Raw genomic sequence first — 22,604 nt, 5'->3', positions numbered from 1 at the left:
AGCACCACAGTTAGTTGTAGAACATATTTCAGACTTCGACATGGGTTACACTTTCACAAGTTTAGATTTTTACTTCTAGCTGCTCTAAAGTACTAGAGACTAAAAGAGGTATCAATTTAATGATTCAGCATTCATATTCATTTGTTAAGTCCTTTCTTCTATGTATAATTCCACCATCACCTTTGATCTTTCCATACCTCTAATTGGGGTTGTTAGGCTATGGCAATTCTAAATTTTTGATATTGGAAGGGTCTGTCACTAATATGGGGTAGGGAGATGGAACTATCTGATGTTCTGGAGAGGCTGGGCTAGGTTTCAGGGCTTATCTAGACCAGGGACCCATCTGGAGGTTGTAGGTTCTAGCACATTACTCTAGTGACTGGAACCTTTGTGGAAACTTATAAATTGCCCTAGGTGTTCTTTGGGATTGGCTGGAATGGTCCTGGTTGGGGCAGACAAAGACTTTTTTTAAAAAATGGTCCTACCAAAGGAGGAGATGTTTAGTTGGTGCAAAATTTATATTTTCTGTAGTATACTTCCTAACTTGTATGGTCAGTTTATTCAAACACCATAATTACATGGAACTTTGAATTGGGAGTAAGATCTTGTTGGTTTGTCCAGGTTAGTGTGATTCTCCAGTACATCCCAGAGTAATTTGGACAGAGAATTAAAAAGTATTTGCAAAGTCTCCTCAGGGACTGAGGGAAAATATGGAAATACTAAACTTCCCTACCTGGGAAAGACCTGATATTCTCCCAAGCATTGGGGACTACCAATTTACTAGACCAGGCCCTCTGTTTTGGGGCTTACCCTTAAGAAACTTATTCCCGCAAAGGAGAAGCTAAGCCTACTTATAACTATGCCTAAGAATCACCCCTACAGAACCTCTTTTGTTGCTTAGATGTGGCCTCTCTCTCTAAGCCAAATCTGCAGGCCAAGTCACTGGCCTACTCTGGCATGACTCCCAGAGGTATAGTTCTTCCTAGCAACATGGGATATGACTACTGGGGTTGAGCCTGGCCCTGGCATCGTGGGATTGAGAAAGCCTTCTTGATCAAAAGAGTGAAGAGAAATGAAACAAAATAAAGTTTCAGTGGCTGAGAGATTTCAAATAGAGTCGAGGTCATTTTAGAGGTTATTCTTATGCATTATATAGATATCCCTTTTCAGTTTTTAGTATATTATAATAACTAGAAGGAAATACCTGAAACTGTTGAACTATAACCCAAGAACTGTGATTCTTGAAGACAATTGTATAACTATATAGCTTTTACAGTGTGACTGTGTGATTGTGAAAACCTTGTGGCTGACGCTCCCTTTATCCAGGGTATGGACAAATAAGTAAGAAAATAAGAGCAAAATATAAATAAATAATAGGGGAGATTAGGGGTATGGTACATTTTGGGTGTTTTTATTAATTTTTATTTTGGGCATAATGAAAATGTTCAAAAATTGTGATAAATGCACAACTAAATGATGATACTGTGAACCACTGATTCTACACTTTGGGTGATTGTATGGTAAGTGAATGTATCTCAATAAAACTGCATAAAAAATAAAAATTAAATAAAAAGTGGTCCTAAATACATTCAAAGATCTAAAGGAATGCATGGGTGAAGAACTAAAGAAAATCAGGAAGATAATAGATGAACACAAAGAGAATATCAATAGAAAGATTGAAATTATGAAAACGAACCAGTCAGAGTTGAAGATCGCAGTATACTGGTTTGAATCTGTGGTGGAGCCCAGAAAAACCATGTCCTTTAATCCTCATTCAATATTGCTGGCTGGGAGCTTTTTGATTGTTTCCATGGAGATGTGACCCACCCAGTTGTGGGTAACTTTTGATTAGATGATTTCCATGGAGGTGTGTCTCCACCCATTCAAGGTGGGGTTGCTTAGTAGAGCCCTTTAAGAGGGAAGCATTTTGGAAAGAGCTACAGAGCCCCAGAGAACTTTGGAGATGAAGAAGGAAAATACCCCCACAGGAGCTTCATGTAACAAGAAGCCAAGAGAGAAAGGTAGCAGATGCTTCTGTGTTTGCCATGTGCCTTTCCAGGTGAGAGAGAAACCCTGAATGTCATCAGCCTTCTTGAACCAAGGTATCTTTCCCTGGATGCCTTAAGATTGGACATGTCTATAGCCTTGCTTTAGTTGAGACATTTTCATGGCCTTAGAACCATGGACTTGCAACTTAATAAATCCCTCCTTTTAAAAAAGCCACTCCATTTCTGGTATATCACATTCCAGCAGCTAGCAAACTAGAACACAGGGTAACAGAAATTTAAAAATCCCCTAGAAGGATTTAACAGCAGATTGGAGCTGACAGGAGAAAAAATCAGTGAACTTGAAGATAAGTCAATTGAAATCATTCATTTTGAGGAACAGCAGGATGAAAGAATGAAGAAAAGTGAGCAGAGCCTGAGGAACCTGTAGGACACCATCAAATGAACCAATATACACATTGGTATATGCGTATGTTGAGACTGGAGTCCCAGAAAAAGAAAATGGGGCAGAGAGAATATTCGAAGAAATAATAGCAGAAACCTTCCCAAATTTAATGAAGACATGAATATATACATCCAAGACACTCAATAAATTCCAAACAGTATAAACCCAAGTAGATCCAAGCCATGGCATATTATCAAACTATGTTGAATACCAAAGATAAAAATAGAATTCTGAAAGCTGCAAGGGAGAAGCAGTGTATCAAGTACAAGGGAGACTCAATAAGATTAAGTGCTAATTTCTCTTGTCTCATAAAGACAAGAAGGCAGTAGGATGATGTATTTAAAGTGCTGAAAACAATAAAACACCAACCAGGAATTCTATAGCCATCAAAATTGTCTTTCGAAAGTGAAGGAGAGGGTGAGCCATGGTGGCTCAGCAGGCCGAGTTCTTGCCTGCCATGTCTGGGAGTGGGGGGGGGGGGGGTGCGAAAGAAAAATTGAAGGAGAGATTAAGACATTCCCAGAAAGACAAAAGCTCAGAGAATTTGTCACTACCATGCTAGCCCTACAAGAGATGCTGAAGAGAATTCTACAAGGTGAAAGGAAAGGACAATAGGCAATTGGTTGAAGCTGCATGAAGAAATACAAATCTCTGGTAAGAGTAATGAGAGGGATAAATATAAATGCCAGAATTATTGTACTTTTGGTTTGTAACTCCACTTTTTAATTCTTACAGGATTTAAGAAGCAAATTCATAAAATCAAATGATAAATCAGTTGTTTTTGACTTATAATGTAGAAACATGTACTTTGTGATAAGAACTACATAAAGGTGGGGAAACAGAAGGGTTTAGGAACTTAGTTTGTGTATACCATTTGCATTAGTTTGCTGATGCTGCCAGAAAGCAGTATACCAGACATGGAACAGCTTTTGAAAAGACAACTTAGTAAGTTACAAGTTTACAGCTCTAAAGCCATAAATATATCCTAACTCAGGCATCCAGAGAAAGATAGGCTTAAGGAAGACCAGTTTGGGAAGGCACATTGCTGGCATCTACTGATCCTTGTTCCTGGTTCTGTTGCTTGCAGCTTACGATGCCAGTGGTTTCCTCTCTAAGGGTCTGTGGGCCTTCACTTAGCTCTTCCAGAACGTAACTCTGGGTTCTGGCGTGCTTAGCATCTTATGGGAAGGCACATGGCAACATCTGCTGGGCTCTGCCCATGTCTAAGCATCTACTCTCTCTGTCAACACTCCAAGCATCTCCAAACATCTGTGCCTCTGTCAGCTTGATGCAACTGTTCTCAAAAAGCACCTGCATCTGAGTTTTCTTCGAAATGTTTCCCTTTCTAAAGGACTCTAATAAACTAATCAAGACCCACCTTAAATGGGTGGAGTCTTATCTCCTTCTAACTAAAAGGCCACACCCAAGTTGGGCGCGCCACATCTTCCTGGAGATAATCTAATCAGAAGAGTTTCTACTCTACAATATTGAATCAGGATTAAAGGACATGGCTTTTCTGGGGTACACAACACTTTCAAACTAGCACACCATTGATCTTAAGATGGTATCTAAGCAAACAAAAGTGTTACATTTAGGGTATTAAATTTAAGCCCCATGGTAAATACAAAAATACATGGAGTATGCAAACTCATAGAGGCAGAAATTAGGGTACAGTTTGCTAAGGTTGGGGGGCAAGGGAAATGGGGAGTTAATGGGTATAGAATTTCCCTTTGTGGAGATGGGAAAATTTTTGTAATGGAAGGTAGTGAAGGTACTAAACATTGTAAATATGGGTAATATCCTGACCTACCCCTTCCCCCTCATGTGCTTGGGAGTGATTGAGATTGGAAAGTTTATGTTATATGTATGTTCTCACAATTTTAAAGAAGAATGGGCAATTAAAGGGACAATGACAATTAAATGCAGTATGTGATCCTGCATAGGATCTGTGAAAGGAGGAGAAAAGCCTCAAAGGGACATTATTGAGACATATGAAAAAAAAGTGGACATATGTAAGCTTTTATATCAATTTTAAATTTTTTGAGCTTGATAACTTCACTTAAGGTAGATAAGTGAATATCCTTGTTCTTAGGAAATATACATGGCAGTATTAAGTGTTCAAGGAGCATGGGGTTTAAAGAGCATGCAACTAACACTCAAGTGTTCAGAAAATTGATTGATAAATAGACAAATAGATGGCTAGACAGATGGATAGATTGATAGCTAGGTTGGAGGAAAAGAGGGACGGAGGGAGGGAGGGAAGTGAGGAAAGAAAAATGTCAAATGTGGCAAAATGATAAAATTGATGGATCTGAATATCTGGGTAGATAGGGGTATGTTGGGGTTCTTGGTATGAGGTTTGTATTATTTTTCTAACTGTCCTGTAAGTTCAAAGTATTTCAAAATAAAAAATAATATTTAAATATGGGCAGGCCACAGTGGCTCAGCAGGCAGAGTTCTCGCCTTTCATGCTGGAGACCTCAGTTCAATTCCCGGTGCCTGCCCATGTTTAAAAAAAAATATATATATATATATAGAGAGAGAGAGAGAGAGAGAGAGCAAGAGAGAGAGATTAAAGGGTGCTTTCATGGTATGTAGCCATCCCAGTTTTATGGATGGAATCGTACCACTGGGCCTCAAGAGTGTGGCTTGCCGTTCTGGGCCCTATAGAGCTGTTTGGATTTTCAACTTCTGTCTAACTTCTCTATCTGTTCTGTGTTCTGTTCCAGGCTGAAAAGTCTTCCAGTAAGGAGGCAGTAATTGAATTGAATTCTTCCCTGGCCAGTCCCAATATCAGATGTCCTCCATGATGGAAGATCATTGATTGTTCAATTAATATATTGTAAGACTGTATGTACATGTAAATATATATTGTAAAATAATGTTTAAAACCTTGACATTTCAATGGCTGCTTTGGGAGGTTGCAGAAATTGATTCTTATTTTTAACTTCAATTAGTGGCTGAGGAAAAAGTTCAGACTGTATAGTTTAATTAAAGTGGAATTTTTTTATTTTCTTGATTTTTTTTTTAATTTCCTGAACCTTTAAAAAAGAAATCAAAAGTGAAGGTTTTGCTCTGGTTCTATTATGTAGAAAGCTGAATCCAGACGGACACCTTGGATTTATTTAAGGCAGGTTACTGTGTGGGGGTGGCAGTGCCTTGCCTCCTCGCTGTTGTTCTTTCAGTAAGTCTCCTCCCTCTCGTGGGTCCTGACCAGTAGCCTCCACCTCTAGGGTAGATGTCACTCAAGTGTCCTTGGAGATGGGCACATCTTCAGAGCCTGAGAATAGGAAAATTCATACCCACTGTCCAAGTCTCACCAGCTTTGGGTGTTTGCCCTGCAGCTCTGGGTCTCCCATCTGAGGCAGCCCCCTCTGCACCTATGAGACATTTTGAGAAAGTCAATTCCAGGTTTTTTCACATTATGAAAGTGCCATAGAAAGATCAGATAAATTATAAAAAGAAAAAAGAAAGTAAAAAATTACTTCTAGTTCCCTCCCAACCTGAGATGACAAAACTTAATATTTTGGCATCATTCCTTCCAATCTTTTTCTAGCTGTGGGGCTGTGGACTGGTTAGAGGTAACATTTTGTTCTCTGTCATTGTCACTGGTGTTGTGACAGATGTTCCTTCCAGCATCCATGCTCTCAACTGTGGTCCTCCACTGTGCCTCCCCAGCATTTTCACTCCCGAAGGCCTGAAGGAGAAGGACAAATGAGAGACCTAGGGGGGCACAGGGAAAGGCACTAAATTGCACAGCCCCACAGAGACCATGCCAGCAGAAAACCCCAGCCCTGCCGCAGGATGTAAACTACCTAATTCAGCTACAGTTCTGGTGAAGTCCCCTCATGCTCGTAAATTGTAGGTACCCGCCTCTAATTGCTGCCACCCACTGCATCCGGGGCCATTCCATAACCTACTGCGTGTCTCTGGTTTGCGCATAGAGTGGGCTGGCCAGGAGCCCCCACACAGGCAGAGAGGGAGCCAGAGGGAGGCTGGGCCCCCGGTATTACTGGCACAGCCTTGTGCTTCTAATGTCCAGAACTCCAAGCCCATTTTTCTGAGGAAACACATTTTGGTCCCGCGAGCAAGGAGGCCGCGAGACGGCCAGGCCTAGGGCAGGCGAGGGGGTGCGTGGGGTGGGCAGACTGGCCGCAGGGGCGGCGCGTGGCGCCACAGTTTGTTCGCTGCCAAGCCTGCCTGCCGGCCCCCGGCAGCCCGCTCCGTGATGGCCTCCCTGCCACCGCACCAGCCCGGCTCCCCGAGAGCCCCGGACAGGGCCGAGAAAACTGCGCCTCCGCGGCAGGTCCGCACGCAGCAGCCCCGCGGGCTGCCCTGGGCCACGGTGGCCAGAGCCTATGGCCGCTTCAAGCTGCCGGTCTCCAAGGCCCGTCAGGCCCGGCTGCTGGCCAGCCTTGACCCTCTGTCCGTGGGCAAGTACTCGCCGCCGCCCGAGAGGCTCCCGATGCCGGAGAAGGAGTTCTGGGGTGACCAGGAGCCCCTCTCCAAGGTCAGATCTGCCTTCGGGGAAGGGTTGGTGGCCGGTTCTCCACAGGTGGGGAGGGGGAGCAGGCCAGGGAGGGGGCCTGTGGGGGTCTACCTGGCTCTGCTAGGATCCCGGATTGGAACCCTGCATCCGGTGCCCCATGCTGTACTGTGCTTTTAGTCATGGTATTTATTTTGATGTTTAATTAAAATGAAAGGAGAGTGCAGGTATTGTATTTTATTTATATTCACAATAGAACATTCCCAAGGTTTGCTTTAAAAGATGAAAAGGTTGTCTCCAATGGAAAGCCTCCCCAGCATCCACCTGTGCACACCTAGTGGGCAAAGGCTGGGAAGTGGAATTTGGAGGTGGTCCCACAGGGTCTGCTGGAGAAGAAGCAGAGTGGTCTGGGGTGGCCTGGGGTTTCCAGCTGCTGCCCCTGGGGGAGACAAGGAATCTGCTGTGGGGAGTGGGACTGTTCCAGAGCCATGTGCATGGACTTAGTGGTCCCCAGCTGAGCCATCCCCATGGCCGTGCAAAAGCAGACCTGAGAGTCGGTGAAGGAGCCCTCCCAGTCCATGAATTAGTTAGCCCCGGAAGCAACAGAAAACTTGATGAAGAAGAAGGAGAAGGAGAGGGAGGTGGGAAGGAAGATTAAATCCTAACGACACTGTTTGTATTCTCAGTGGTTTTTGAAGATCCTGACTTTGATGAAATAAAAGCTAATGACTGGCAAAAGCAAAGAAACTGCAAAGAATTCTTAGGGATGAAAAACAGGATTTCCAAACCAAAATCCTCCATGGAGATGTAAATCAGAGTAGAGAATTGAAAAAAAATTTAGAAAACAAGCACATGGGATCCTCTCAGAATGCTGAGAACAAATATAAAAGCATAATAACTATGAGAGAAAAGATTTTTAAAAAAAGAAAAAACATGCAAGAGATCTCCAGAAGAGGGCAGGCCATGGTGGCTCAGCAGGCAGAGTTCTAGTCTGCTGGGTTCGATTCCCGGTGCCTGCCCATGCCAAAAAAAAAAAAAGAGAGAGAGAGAGAAAGAGTTCCAGAACAGCCCATACACAATTCAGTGTTGGACAGAAGGAGGAGGAGGAGGAAAAAGTAATACGCAAAGAAGCAATGAAGATAATTCGAAGCGATCAACCTCAGTGCTACATTGGAGGGAACTAGAACCTCCATCTGGTGAATGCCTGAATTGCAAGAAAAGGGAAATAGACCTTTCCTTTCCCAGACAGGAAACCTGGTAGCCTGAGATGCTAGATTTCTAGAGGAGTTCAGCCCACAGCAGGGATTATCAGTTGGGTGACAGATTCCCCTCCTTCACTGGGAAGGGCTATTGCAGGTCCCCAAGGGGAGGCAGAAATGAAAGCAAAGCCATGTTAACAGTGCTTCGCTGTGCTTTCAGTCATGATATTTATTTTGACTTTTAAGTAAAATTAAAGGAGAGAATAGGAATTGTACTTTATATTCACAATAGAACATTCAAATTCAAAATATATGAAAGTTATTTACAATGAAAAGTCTCCAAGTCTCCCCAGCACCCCTGCCCACTAACTACCTCATTTCCCTATATAAGAGGCAACAAATGTTCTAGTTTCTTCTGGATCCTTAGAGTGATATTTTATGCATGTATCAGCATATTCATGTGAATTTTCCTTTCTTCCCTTTCTACACAATGTTAAAAATACATATATAGGGCAGACCATGGTGGCTCAGTGGCAGAGTTCTTGCCTGCCATGCCAGAGACCCGAGTTCAGTTCCCAGTGCCTGCCCATGTTAAAATAATAATAATTATATATATCTATATAGATATATAGTAGCATAACTTACATCCCTTCTGCACTTTTTTTTGTTCACTTAATGTTTTTTAGAGATCCTTCCATATCAGCACATAAACAGATTCCTTATTCTTATTTATGGATATGTAGTATTCCATTGAGTAGACAGTCCCTGATTTTACTTAACTAGTCTCCTGTAGATGTACATTTAAATGGTTTCTGATTTGGGAGACCCTAAGGATTTAATGATGGGCCAGGTTGACAAGTTGAGAAGTTCTATAAAGCACTGAGGTTAGTGACCTAATTTTGTACTTTTAAAAAGATAACAAAGACATTTTCTTCACATCTGCAAAGACTCAGAAGGGATGCCTCTCTTTGAGGAAAAAAAATTACTCAAGATTGTACTCCAGCAAAAAGACAAATAGCAACGAAAATCAAAATTAAGAACTCAAGAGGAAGAGTGATCTGGAATAAACGGGAATAATGAATGAAAACAGTACAGTTTGGAGGTGTTTATATAGTGAAGTTAATGTGGCTGTGTAGCTTATAAGAATGTTAACAAATGAATCTTTAAAGTAAAGATGCATATTGCAAAAATAATAATGTTCCAAAACTAACAAGCCAGATGACTTTTATGAAAATCTCTGAGCTGGTTTGCTGAAGAACATTCTCAATAGTGTATCTTGGCCACGATTTAATGCTCACACACACAGACATGTCCCAATATTTTTTAATAATTGGCTCAACACCTCACCCAGCTTCCTGGCACATTTCAGGTGAAGTCCGGGGAGCTGACCATGATCTTCCAGGGCATTTCGAATCTGGTTCGACTCCTTGTTTTCATCACCTTCTTCTCTGCCTTGCTGACCCCCTGCCTTCAAGTCCTGGGGCCTTTGCCCTCGGTACAATCGATGTCCCCTTGCCTCAGGTCTGCTCATATCCTCCCTGGCAAGGACATCACCTCCTCAGGAGGTGGTCCTTGACCACCCATCTGAAATAGCCTGGATCCCCTGTTTGTTCTTCATAGTTCTGGCCATGAGCTGACATCATGCCCTGGCCCTATTTGATGGCTGCATGCCTATCCTCCAGCCCCTCATCACGGGAACCTGTTTATTACCTCCCTCTGAGTCCCCAGCACACTCCCGAGGTTGAGTCTTTGCTCTTCCTTCGGTTTCTGCTGGGGGGGGGGGGGGGGGGGGGGCGGGGCACGACACGACTCAGGGACATTTGTTGAAGAAATGAATGAACACTACATATATAAAAAAGAACTACCAGCTTCGTTACACATGCTGGACCATCCATCCTCTCTACATGCATATCTGTCAGCGTCTCAGAAAACGTATGACTATCTTTGGAGCCTGTCTCCGCAGCTGCCCGGGTCCTCCTCCCTAACAGACGGCAGTGCACAGGGGGTCCCCAGGAATGGCTGGGCTAATCTTTCTGTCTTCATCCTCTTGTGGATATGTACGTCCAGGACGAAGTTTCGCTTTTGTAGTAAGAGAAAGAATTCAGTCCTCTGGTTTCACCGAGAAGCGAAGGCAACTGTAGAGGCGGGGCGCGGAGGCTGAGGGCTGGGGATTTTCAGCGCCGTGGGGGTCGAGGGCCGGGAGCCGGAGACTGGGGTCAGGGTCGGTTCGGCGGCGCCTCGCCGTCCGCGCCCGCAGCACCCACCGCTCGGCCCGCCTGCCCGCGTCCCCACGCCCTCGTCTCCTGCGTCTCCGCGCCCCCTGGCGGAGAGTTCTGGTCCCATGCCCCCGCATCCCTGAGTCTCCCTGGCCAGTGAGAAGCCCAGTTCCTCCGCAGCCCCACACTCCCGTGCGTCTTATACAGCCGGCCCCGTTCTCCGCATCCCCGCACATCCGGCTCTGCCCTGAACTCCACATCTCCTCATTCCTGCACCTCCCGAGAGCCCCCCTCTCCCCGATCGGGTACGGCGTCCCGGAGTATCCGTACCCGCACGTCCCAACACCCCTCGTCTCGGTGTCCCCACGTACCCTCACGCCCCCTCGTGTCCCGACAACCCAGCAGCCCCATATTCCCGCAGCTTTCCCCTTCCTGTGACTCGCAGTGGAACAGAGAGTTTTCAGGCTTGCTCAGTCTATCATTTTTTAAAACAGTTTTATTGAGATATGAGCAACATGCCATAATTTACCTACTTAGAGAGTACAATTAGATGGCGTTTACTGTATTCAGAGTGGAGTGCAATCAGCGCTACAGTCAATATTAGAACATCTTCATAATCCCCAAAGAAGCCTGTGCTTATTAGGTGTCACTCCCACATTTCCCCTCAACACTTCCCACCCCCATCCCCACGTGCTCTAGTTTGCTAGCTGCAGGAATGTAATATACCAGAAACTGAGCAGCTTTTAAAAGGGGGAATTTATTAAGTTACAAGTTTACAGTTCTAAGGCTGTGAAAATGTCCAAATTAAAGCAAGTCTATAAAAATGTCCAAATTAAGGACAAGGTAACCAACAAGAGATTACCTTCACTCAAGAAAGACTGATGAAGTTCAGGGTTTCTCTCTCAACTGGAAAGGCACATGGTGAACATGGCGATGTCTGCTAGCTTTCTCTCCAGGCTTCTTGTTTCATGAAGCTCCTCCAGGGGCAGATTCCTTCATTATCTCCAAGGGATTCTGGCTGTGTGCCCTCTGCAGTGTTTTCCAAAATGTTTCCTCTTTTAAAGGATTCTAAATAAACTAATCAAGACCCACCTGGAATGGGTGGCGTCTCATCCCCCTCTAATCAAAGGTCAAGCCACATCTCCATGGAGATAATCTAATCAAGTTTCCAACCCACAGTACTGAATAGGGATTGAAAGAAACGGCTGCCTCCACAAGATGAATCAGGATTAAAACATGGCTTTTCTAGGGTACATAATCCTCTCAAACTGGCACACCACCCCTAGGCAACCACTAACCCTCTGTCTGTCTCTATGGATTTATCTTTTGTGGACCTTTCATATGAAAGGAATCATGCAGTTTGTGGACTTTGTGATTGACTCCTTCCACTTGGCATAATGTTTTCAAGGCCATCCATATTCACTTCTTTATTCCTTTTTTTTTAATGGCCAAATAATATTCTAGTGTATGGATATACCACATTTTATTTTATGCACTTATCAATTGACGGACAGTTAGATTGTTTTCACTTTTTGTCTTTTGTGAATAATACCGCTGTAAGCATATTTTTTACTTTGTTGTTCGTTGACTTTGGTGCCATACTTAATTAACTATTGCCTAATCTGAGGTCACTAAGATTTATATCTATGTTTTCTTCTAAGATTTTATAGTTTTAGCTTTTACATTTAGCTCTTTGATCCATTTTGTTGTTATTTTTGTCTGTAGTATGAGGTAGGGGTTCAATTTCATTCCTTTGCAGGTAATATCCAGTTGTCCCAGCACAAATTGTTGGAGACTATTCCCTCCCATTTAATTGCCTTGGCACTTTTATCAAAGATCAACTGCCTGAAAATATTAGGGTTTATTTCTAGATTCTGAATTCTAATCCATTGATCTTTAGGTCTTCTCTTATGACAGTTCCACACCATCTTGATAACTGTAGCTTTAGAGTCAGTTTTGAAATAGGAAGTTGTGAGTCCTCCAACATTCTTCTTTATTTACAAGACCATGTTGGCTATTCTGGTTCTCTTGAGTTTCCATATAAATTATAAGTTTGCCAATTTTTGCAAATTAGTCAGCTGGGAGTTTGAGAGGGATGGTGCTGAATCTGTAGATAACTTGGAAAAGGATTGCCATCCTTACAATGAAGTCTTTGGATCCCTGAACACGTATGTCTTTCCATTTATTTCAGTCTTCTTTACACTTTTTTCTTCTTGCACTTTTGTGAAATATATTCCTAAGCATTCTTCTTTTTCCTTTTTATATGCTGTACAGTGGAGGTCACATTTCATTCTTTTTCCATATGAATATCCTGTTATTGCAGCATCATTTGTTTTTTTTTTTTTTTTTTTTTTTTTTTGGTGAGGTGGGGAGTGCATGGACAGGGAATTGAAACCAGGTCTCCCACGTGGCAGGTAAGAATTCCACCACTGAGCTACCCTCGCACTCCCACAAGTATTCTTTTCGATGCTATTGTAAATGGAATTGTCTTATTAGTTTTATTTTTGGACTTCTCATTGCACATGTATAGAAATACAAAAAAATTTTCGTATATTGATCTTGTATCCTGAAACCTTGCTGAACTCATTTGGTTTAATATTTTTACAGATCCCATTTAAAATTCTGAAAGGGCATGAGAAGGCAGTGAGTTCCTGCCACTTCTGTGTAGATGACAAGAAGCTCCTCACTGGCTCCTATGACCACACCGTGAAGCTGTGGGTAGGTGGCCCCATATTGGGTTCTGGAACTAAAACAACTCATAAGCTTATTTTACCTTTTGTAGAGAGTTCTCAGTACTGAGTTCCTGAACACTCAAAAATCCCAGAGGTTTCAGCAAAGTGCGACGGGTAATATGAGGGCACCCCCCTTCCATGCTCAGCCCCTGCTCTGGTGCCCACCTGCTGGAAGAAGAGGAAGTTAGTAGTTGCTGCCAGCCTGTTGATTTGGAAACAGTGAGACCGGGGATAAAGACCACTGGCCCAGCAGAAAACCCCCAGCTTTTATTGGAGGGGGGAGTGTGCCCCAACTGTACCTAGTGCCTACCTGGGGTCTCTGTGCTTTGCTATCTCTCACAGTCTTCTCCATATCTGGAAAACTCGGTTCCATCCACAGAGACTGTATGGCCAGACTGAGTGGCAGTAAGGTGGCCGGGCATGAGACCTGCCTGCGAGGGATGTTTGGGAGAGACAGGTCTGAGCACAGATCGGCATCCCAAGGGACAGGAGGCAGGGGTCCAGGAACAGAGTGGTGAGTCAGACAAAGTTGAAGAAAGGTAGCTACCTGGAACCCTTCTGGAACTTTCTGAGCATAACTGGCAAACCCTGGTAAGCCCATTTGGGGGCATTGAAAGGAGCAGGGCTAAGGGATAGCAGTGGTGAGACCACAGATGGCTGTGTGCCTGTGGCTGTGGCCCATGGGTAGGCCAATTGGTTCTGAGTTCTGCCATCTTCTTGGTCTTCATGGGTAGGAGAGGGACAGGGTGGAATGAGTCAAGGCTGGTTCCCAGGTTCTGGTTCAGGTAGCTGGGCCGAGGATAGCCTCTTGCCCTCCAGTGTGTCCCCTCAGGCAAACCAGGGAGGAGGGCTGTGGGCATTGTCAAAGTGGCTTCAGGCCCAACAGTTGGGATGCATTGAGTTCTGGGTCTCACTGAGCTTCCCTGTACCTCACAGGACCAGTCATACACCTGGGGCTAGTCCAGGACCTACCTGGTCCAAAACAACTCCTAGCGGGTACCTATCCCCTCCTTCTGTTGCTGCCCTAAACAAATTCCACCTCCCCTCCAGCTCCATGACCTTCTGGTTGGGAGAACCCTGGGGTAACCCAGAAACGCTCAGGGCAAGGGACCTCTGCTGACTGCTATCACCCACGGGACAGGGGATAGCAGATTTCCAAGTGTTTTGCCAACTTCAGATTCTCCCCACTTTCTTCTCATGTTTTGAAGCCATGGAAGGACTCAAGGAGGTTTCTTCTGTTTTGGCTAAATGTCTCTTGTCTCTATGTGGGAAATCCACTTGTTTTTCCTTTCCTGGCAGTTGTTATCCCATGATTTGGTGTTATCCCCAGATTAGGGACCATCATAAAGATGTCCTTGGCTTCCCACCAAAGCCTCATTGCCCTTGTTTCCCTCCTGTTCTGGGCTCCATATATGTCCCTTGGGCCTCTTCGACATTTTTTAGCTTTCTTCCATGAGAAAATGCTTCTCCCCAGCCCAGAAAACGCCTCCAAGGGCTCCCTCCCCAAGACCTGACTCACAGCCCTACTCCCTTCAGCTGCATTCTCCAGGCAGGCCGTGCATCCCTGTTGCTCCCGCTCTCCCTCCTTCTGTCCTTCACACTTTTTTTTTTTTAATTTTTTTATTAATCAAAAAAAAAAAAGAAATTAACACAACATTTAGAAATCATTCCATTCTACAAATGCACTCAGTAATTCTTAGTATCATCACATAGATGTATGATCATCATTTCTTAGTACATTTGCATCGATTTAGGAAAAGAGCTAGCAAAACAGCAGAAAAAGATATAGAATGTTAATATAGAGAAGAGAATTAAAATAATAATACTAATAATATATATATATATATAAAGGAAAAAGAAAAAAACAAAAACAAAAGATACAAACACACACACAAACAAACAAAAAACCATATTTCAGGTGCAGCTTCATTCAGTGTTCCAACATAGTTACATTACACTTAGGTATTATTGTGCTGTCCATTTTTGAGTTTTTGTATCTAGTCCTGTTGCACAGTCTGTATCCCTTCAGCTCCAATTACCCATTATCTTACCCTGTTTCTAACTCCTGCTGGTCTCTGTTACCAATGATATATTCCAAGCTGATTCTCGAATGTCGGTTCACATCAGTGGGACCTTACAGTATTTGTCCTTTAGTTTTGGGCTAGACTCACTCAGCATAATGTTCTCTAGGTCCATCCATGTTATTACATGCTTCATAAGTTTAGTCTGTCTTAAAGCTGCATAATATTCCATCGTAGGTATACGCCACAGTTTGTTTAGCCACTCGTCTGTTGATGAACATTTTGGCTGTTTCCATCTCTTTGCAATTGTAGATAATGCTGCTATAAACACTGGTGTGCAAATGTCCGTCTGTGTCTTTGCCCTTAAGTCCCTTGAGTAGATACCTAGCAGTGGTATTGCTGGGTCGTAATCCATTCTGCCATTCTATGTCTTTTGATTGGGAAATTCAGTCCATTAACTTTTAGTGTTATTACTGTTTGGGTAATATTTTCCTCTACCATTTTGGCTTTTGTATTATATATATCATATCTGATTTTCCTTCTTTCTACACTTTACTCCATACCTCTCTCTTCTGTCTTTTCGTATCTGACTCTAGTGCTCCCTTTAGTATTTCTTGCAGAGCTGGTCTCTTGGTCACAAATTCTCTCAGTGACTTTTTGTCTATAAATGTTTTAATTTCTCCTTCATTTTTGAAGGACAATTTTGCTGGATATAGGAGTCTTGGTTGGCAGTTTTTCTCTTTTAGTAATTTAAATATATCATCCCACTGTCTTCTAGCTTCCATGGTTTCTGCTGAGAAATCTACGCATAGTCTTATTGGGTTTCCCTTGTATGTGACAGATTGTTTTTCTCTTGCTGCTTTCAAGATCCTCTCTTTCTCTTTGACCTCTGACATTCTAACTAGTAAGTGTCTTGGAGAACGCCTATTTGGGTCTATTCTCTTTGGGGTGCGCTGCACTTCTTGGATCTGCAAATTTAGGTCATTCATAAGAGTTGGGAAATTTTCAGTGATAATTTCTTCCATTAGTTTTTCTCCTCCTTTTCCCTTCTCTTCTCCTTCTGGGACACCCACAACACGTATATTTGTGCGCTTCATATTGTCCTTCAGTTCCCTGATCCCCTGCTCAAGTTTTTCCATTCTTTTCCCTATAGTTTCTGTTTCTTTTTGGAATTCAGATGTTCCATCCTCCAGTTCACTAATTGTAGCTTCTGTCTCTTTAGATCTACCATTGTAGGTATCCATTGTTTTTTCCATTTTTTCTTCTTTGTCCTTCACTCCCATAAGTTCTGTGATTTGTTTTTTCAGATTTTCTATTTCTTCTTTTTGTTCAGCCCATGTCTTCTTCATGTCCTCCCTCAATTTATTGATTTGGTTTTTGAAGAGTTTTTCCATTTCTGTTCGTATATTCAGCATTAGTTGTCTCAGCTCCTGTATCTCATTTGAACTATTGGTTTGTTCCTTTGACTGGGCCATATCTTCAATTTTCCGAGCGTCATCCATTATTTTCTGCTGGTGTCTGGGCATTTGATCAGATTTCCCTGGGTGTGGGACCCAGCTGGTTGAAAGCTTTTTCTGTGAAATCTCTGGGCTCTGTTTTTCTTTTCCTGCCCAGTAGGTGGCGCTCGTGGCGCTCGTCTGTCTGCACGGCAGTCGGCCCGGGAAACCGCGCGTGGAGGCGGGGGTCGCTGGCCGCCGCGGCTTGGGAGAGTGCCGGTCCTAATTGCCCAGCTGGCCCGAAACGCCAAGTGTGACAGGAGGGCCCCCGCTATCCAACGTTCCCAGTCAGACCGGGGAGCCACGTGCGTGGAGGGGACCCCAGTCGCCAGCCGCCCCGGCCGGGAAAACGCGCGCCCCTCGGGTATCTCACCGCAGCAGATTCTCCCTGCCCGTTCAGCTGTTCCAGAATGGGGTACGCTGTCTTTTTGGTCTCTGTCGTGACTCCGGGAGCTGTTTCGTATTGTTTCTGTTTCTTTAGTTGCTTTTCTGGAGGAGGAACTAAGACCCGCGCATCTTACTAAGCCGCCATCTTCTCCGGAAGTCTGTCCTTCACACTTTTAACACCAGGACCCATAATGGTCAGTTCTCCTCTGGGTCCTGCTGACTGCCCAACCAAGGACTCCTCTTTCTGCGCTGTCTTCTTCCCCTTCTACTGGCTCCTCTTGCACCCCATTGCAGATCTCCCCGCCCCAGCCTCTGCTTTCATGGCACTCTCTTTCTGTCCCTCATCATAGATGATGAAGTCATTTCCCTATAAATGTTACCTTCTCACCAAAATGTCCTCCTCCCTCCCCTGCAAGCCATCCTTTCCTCTTCACTGCTTGTCTCCTGTCCCTTCTCCCCATCTCACTCTGAAATGAAACATCTCATTTAATCTTTTAAAAGTCCCCCTTTCCCTCATCATAGGTCATTGTGAATAATTCAGAAAGTCCATAAAAGTATAAAGAAGCTGAGAAAAAAATTCTTAATCCTACCATCCAATCTCCTTTTAATATATTGGCTCATTTCTTTCTACTCATTTTCAAAAATAGCTATTGTTGTGTATTAATTTGCTAACACTGCTGGAAAGCAATATACCAGAAATGGAATGACTTTTAAAAAGGGAACTTAATAAGTTACAAGTTTACAGTTCTAAGACCATGAAAATGACCTAATTAAGACACCAACAAGAGTTACCTTCACTCAAGAAAGGCTGATGCTGTCAGGAGCACTGCTGGGAAGTCCATGAGGCTGGTGTCTGCTGGTCCTTGTTCCTGGTTCGTTGCTTCCACTTCTGATGCCAGTAATTTCCTCTCTAAGCATCTGTGGACCTTCAGTTAGCAACTCCAGGACACAACTCTGGGTTCTGGCTTGCTTAGCTTCATGGGAAGGCACCTGGCGATGTCTGCTGGGTTCTGCCCATGTCTCTGTATCTGCTCTCTCTACCATGCTCCAAGCATCTCCAAACGTTCGTGTCTGTCACCTCTGAAACAACTGTTCTCCAAGTGCCTGCATCTGATGTTTCTTCAAAATCTTACCCCTTTCAAAGGACTCCAGTAAACTAATCAAGACCTACCTTGAATGGGTGGAGTCACATCACTATCTAACCAAAAGGCCACACCCACATCTGGGCAGGCCACATCTCCACGGAGATAATCTAATCAAAGGGACTTCCACCCTACATTGTTGAGTCGGATTAAAGACCATGGCTTTTCTGGGAGTACACAACACTTTCAAACTAGCACAGGTAGTTTTTCTCATATTACAAAGGTAATATGATTTTATTACAGAAAATTCGTGAAAACACAAAGAAGGGAAAAACCCATAATTCTACCACCCCAGAGTTAAGATATGAAAATGTTGGTGTGTATCTTTTTTTCTTGTAAACATATATACACACACACTTACAAAAGTAAAAGCATATAGAAATACTGTTTATGTAACCATAATGAACTTGGGGTGCAAATATTTTCATATCTTTATCTTTTCAACCATTTATTTAAAGCCCCCTGCTCGCCATTCATTGAAACTCCAGCCAGTGCCCCACCCCTCTTAGATTGTCAGTCCACAGGGGTGGGGTCTCACTTTCAAATGCCAGTGGAGTAGAAGCTGTGTACCTGTCTTGCCTGTCTTATCTGTCCATGATGGCTGCCCCTGCCCTTGGCCATCTGCTGTCACCACGGAATACTGAACTTGCCCAGCCCCACGGATGCTGGTTCACTATAAGTCCCAGGATGACCCTTTTCTCAGCTCACAGTCATGTTTGTTCCCCGGAGCAACTCACCCATCGGGAGGCTAGAACCTGTTCTTTCTTCCCAAACCATTAGGCTTTGGAGCTCAGGCTACCAGCCTAGATATTACCTGGCCCTGGTGAGTTCCTGTTCGGGATCCCTGACATTCCTTCTTGCAGAGGGCTTCTATTAGGGCTTTCTGGATTCACCCAGAGATGACTCCGCTGTTTCAGGTCTCAGGGAGCAGGGTCTGGGGATTTGCATGTGTGCAGAAAAGAGTTCACATAGCAGGCCTGAGGCTACTATCCTTAGAAAGGACTGCTGGCAAGGTTGGCCCTTGGCTGGTGTCTGGGAACTCAATGGGTAAACAGTCCTTAATTTGATGTGAAACATCCCCTAGAGAATACGGGTGGCTCATTGTGCCTAGACTGTGTGCGCAAACAGTGTAGTATCTGTTGGACACCTGCTTTCCTTCTAGAAGTCTGGCATTGTGGTGCATGCCAGGGAGGGGGTTCCCCAATAAAAGCCTTGAACTCTGAGGCTCAGGCACACTCCCCAGGTAAAAATACTTCTCATGTGTTGTTATAACTTGTTGGGGAAATTAAGTGTGTCCTATGTAATTCCATGGGGAGAAGACTCTTGGAAGCTCATGCTGGGTCTCCTCCTGTCTGGCTGTGTACCTACAGAATAGGTTCTGCTGAAGTTCAATGGGAACGTAAGACCAAAAAACAAAGCCAGCCACTTCATATAGCAAAATAGAAACAGCTTATTAGGGAATTTACAGCCTGGAAGCTGGTCCCGGGCAGCTGCAGGGTGTTCAGAGTAGCACTTCCTGCTGCCTGAAGATTACAGGGGATTGTATTGGGATAAGAACAAGGAAGCCACAGAGCCAAGTTGGAATTTGCAAGATTATAAACAGGTTTTTTTAAGTTACTGACATGTAGCAGGAATGGTCGTAATATGGATAGCAATTTGTGCTTAGGCATGTGCAATGTGCACTTTTAGATGTATTTACAGGGGGCAGGGTTTGCCTTATCTAGGAATTTTTGGCTCCTCTGGTTATTGGCCTCACACTCCACCTGTCAGAAACCCCCACTCTTACATTCTGCACACCCCTCTTCTGCAAGTGTTCCTGAGCAGTAATTGGAGGCAGAATCCACAACAATGATATAAGACACATGAACAAATACCTATGCCTGCTAATGTCAAGAGGAAAATTAGTAAAGCAGATCCCCAAACCCCACTCTGTTGGGTTAAAAGGCAATTTTGTTCAAGGCATTTCATCTCTGGTGGAAATTGGCAGCTACCCACACACCCAGCAGTCAGTCTGGTATGATCTGACGCCACTTAAATTGCCCATTTCCTTTTGCTTATTCCGATGTTATTTCTGTTCTTATTGCCGGTGGAATGGGCATCGGGTTCATATGCTGAAACATTGATATGCTGAGGTTCATCCAGCCATCAGTGCACTATTAATCCTAATTGCTTCTTGTAAGCAAGGTGCCCACCCGGGCAATGAGTGGATGGGAAGTAACTGCTTGTTCTCGTTTGCTAGCTGCTGGAATGCAATATACCAGAAACGGAATGGCTTTTAAAAGGGGGAATTTAATGAGTTGCTAGTTTACAGTTCTAAGGCCGAGAAAATGTCCCAATTAAAACAAGTCTATAGAAATGTCCAATCAAAGGCATCCAGGGAAAGATACATTGGTTCAAGAAGGCTGATGAAGTTCAGGGTTTCTCTCTCAAGTGAGAAGGCACATGGTGAACACAGTCAGGGCTTCTCTCTCGGCTGGAAGGGCACATGGCGAACATGCTAGTTTTCTCTCCTGGCTTCCGGTTTCATGAAGCTCCCCGGGAGGCATTTTCCTTCTTCATCTCCAAAGGTCGCTGGCTGGTGGACTCTCTGCTTTGTAGTGTTGCTCTCTCTGAATCTCTCATTCTCCAAAATATTTCCTCTTTTATAGGACTCCAATAAACCAAGACCCCACCCAAATGGGTGGAGACATGTCATCACCTAATCCAGTTTAACAACCATTCTTGACTAAATCACAACATCCAGGGAGATGATCTCATTACGGTTTCTAACATATGGTATTGAATAGAGATTATTCTACCTTTATGAAATGGGATTTATATTAAAACATGGCTTTTCTTAGGGGACATACTTTCTTTCAAACCAGCACACTGCTATAGCTGTTTCTTCAAGATACCATTTTTTCCTCTCTATCAGACCAGCGGCCTGGGGGCTGTATGGCAGATGAAAGTGCCAGGCAATTTCACTTTTGTGTGCTCAGTCCTGGACATGGCATCCTGTAAATGAGTCCCTTGGTCGCTGTCTATGTGTTTTGGTTAGCCACACATGCAGGAAAGTTTCTCAAGTTCTCCCATTATTGAAGCTTGATTCGCTCATGAACATCTATAATCCTGCAGAACATCTGAAGCAGTAACTACACAGGTTAGTGTGCGCTTCTGTCCATTCGACAGAAGACGGGGGTGGGGTGGGGTGGTGGTGTCTCTATAGAGTCTATTTGCCAGTTTTGCCTGGCCTGTGTCCCTTGTGGTATCTGCCCCATATTATGAGATAGGAGGCACCTCCATTGAGCACATGTTGGACAGGACTCACAGGCAGTAAGCACATATATATTTCGAAGGAAGATGCAACCTTTTACATAATTCCCATACAGTCTTAGGGCTCTTGTGGTCCTGATTTACAGTGTAGCCAATCTGCTTGGTCACATTTTACATCAACCCATCTAATTAAACGAAGGTGTTGGCTTCCAAATTTCCTGAAAGCATGCGAGAAGGATTGGCTGGATTGTGCCAGATTTTTATTTTGCCATCAGAGTTTTGTGCCCGAACCCAGATATTTTCCCACAGGGCTTTACCCCATATGTCCTTACCAGCTATGGCTCATTTCTCCCGTTGCCACGATCCCTTCTAGAGAGTCAGACTGTTGGTGCGTCTGGTTCCTGGACTATAACCATCTGCACGGCTCCTAGCTCAGCCCATTGACTGCTCTGACATTCTCATCCATCCATCCATATGGTGTCCCTAGTTATTGGAGCTGCTATTGTGAGCCTTCCAGGGAGGGGTTGTCCTCTGCAGGAACCGTCAGGGTGCCAGGTATCCTCCAATGGGGCTCCCACACCCTCTCTTTTTGATGCTGCTTCCTCTATCACTGGCATGGGTGGTGTAGGAGAGTCTGCATTCTGTACATACACAATTGGCCCTAATACTTTATGAAAATCCTCAGATGGTAGGCTGGTATGGAGAGAACTCCGTGGTTGTAAACAAACATGCCATTTTTGTAGTGTACTAGATGGGGCACAAGCACTTTGGGGTTGAATGCAAGTGTCTTTGCCCCATCCACTTATCGGCAAAGATGTTCGCATAGTTATTGTTCAAGTCGTTGTTTTGGGCTCCGTTTGCATAAGAGCAGGATATACCGCTCACAGTAGTTTTCCATAAGTCTATATTGCTGTTCTGTTCCTCTCCACAGCTGGGACCACGTCCGAGTGGTACTCGCTTCCCATATTGTTTTTGCCACAGGCTCCACCCGAGCTCTTCTCGGTGCCTGGCAACGTCCAATTCACAAGCTTGTCCTGCAGCTAAAGTACTTAGAGACTGGATCTGTTTTACAGCTATTTGTGCTTGCTCAAAAGTTTACTCAGCCTCAGTGTCCCGATGCCAATGAGCACCCCCCCTTTTTATTAATCTATTTAATGGTTGAAGTATCTGAGCTAGGTGGAGTATAAAGGGTCTCCAGGAATTTAATAAGCCCATAAAGGCT

General features: G+C 44.1%; 2 protein-coding genes across 2 annotated transcripts in view; both read left to right on the top strand.

Moving 5' to 3' along the window:
* The window catches only part of GPATCH1 (G-patch domain containing 1), a 77,821-nt gene extending 71,267 nt beyond the window's left edge, over positions 1–6,554 (top strand). The window contains exon 20 of the mRNA XM_077132241.1: positions 5,181–6,554. Coding sequence (XP_076988356.1) covers positions 5,181–5,211 — 31 coding nt within the window. The 3' untranslated portion in view covers positions 5,212–6,554. The remainder of the gene's footprint in view (positions 1–5,180) is intronic.
* A 92-nt stretch (positions 6,555–6,646) lies between these two features.
* The window catches only part of WDR88 (WD repeat domain 88), a 56,346-nt gene continuing 40,388 nt past the window's right edge, over positions 6,647–22,604 (top strand). Inside the window, exons 1-2 of the mRNA XM_077132240.1 lie at positions 6,647–6,961; positions 12,960–13,070. Coding sequence (XP_076988355.1) covers positions 6,680–6,961; positions 12,960–13,070 — 393 coding nt within the window. The 5' untranslated portion in view covers positions 6,647–6,679. The remainder of the gene's footprint in view (positions 6,962–12,959; positions 13,071–22,604) is intronic.

This window comes from Tamandua tetradactyla, chromosome 16 (genome assembly GCF_023851605.1).
Source record: "Tamandua tetradactyla isolate mTamTet1 chromosome 16, mTamTet1.pri, whole genome shotgun sequence".
In the NCBI taxonomy this organism is placed as follows: domain Eukaryota; kingdom Metazoa; phylum Chordata; class Mammalia; order Pilosa; family Myrmecophagidae; genus Tamandua; species Tamandua tetradactyla.
The sequence above is the reverse complement of the archived record's forward strand: the minus strand, read 5'-3'. Positions and strand labels throughout refer to the sequence as shown.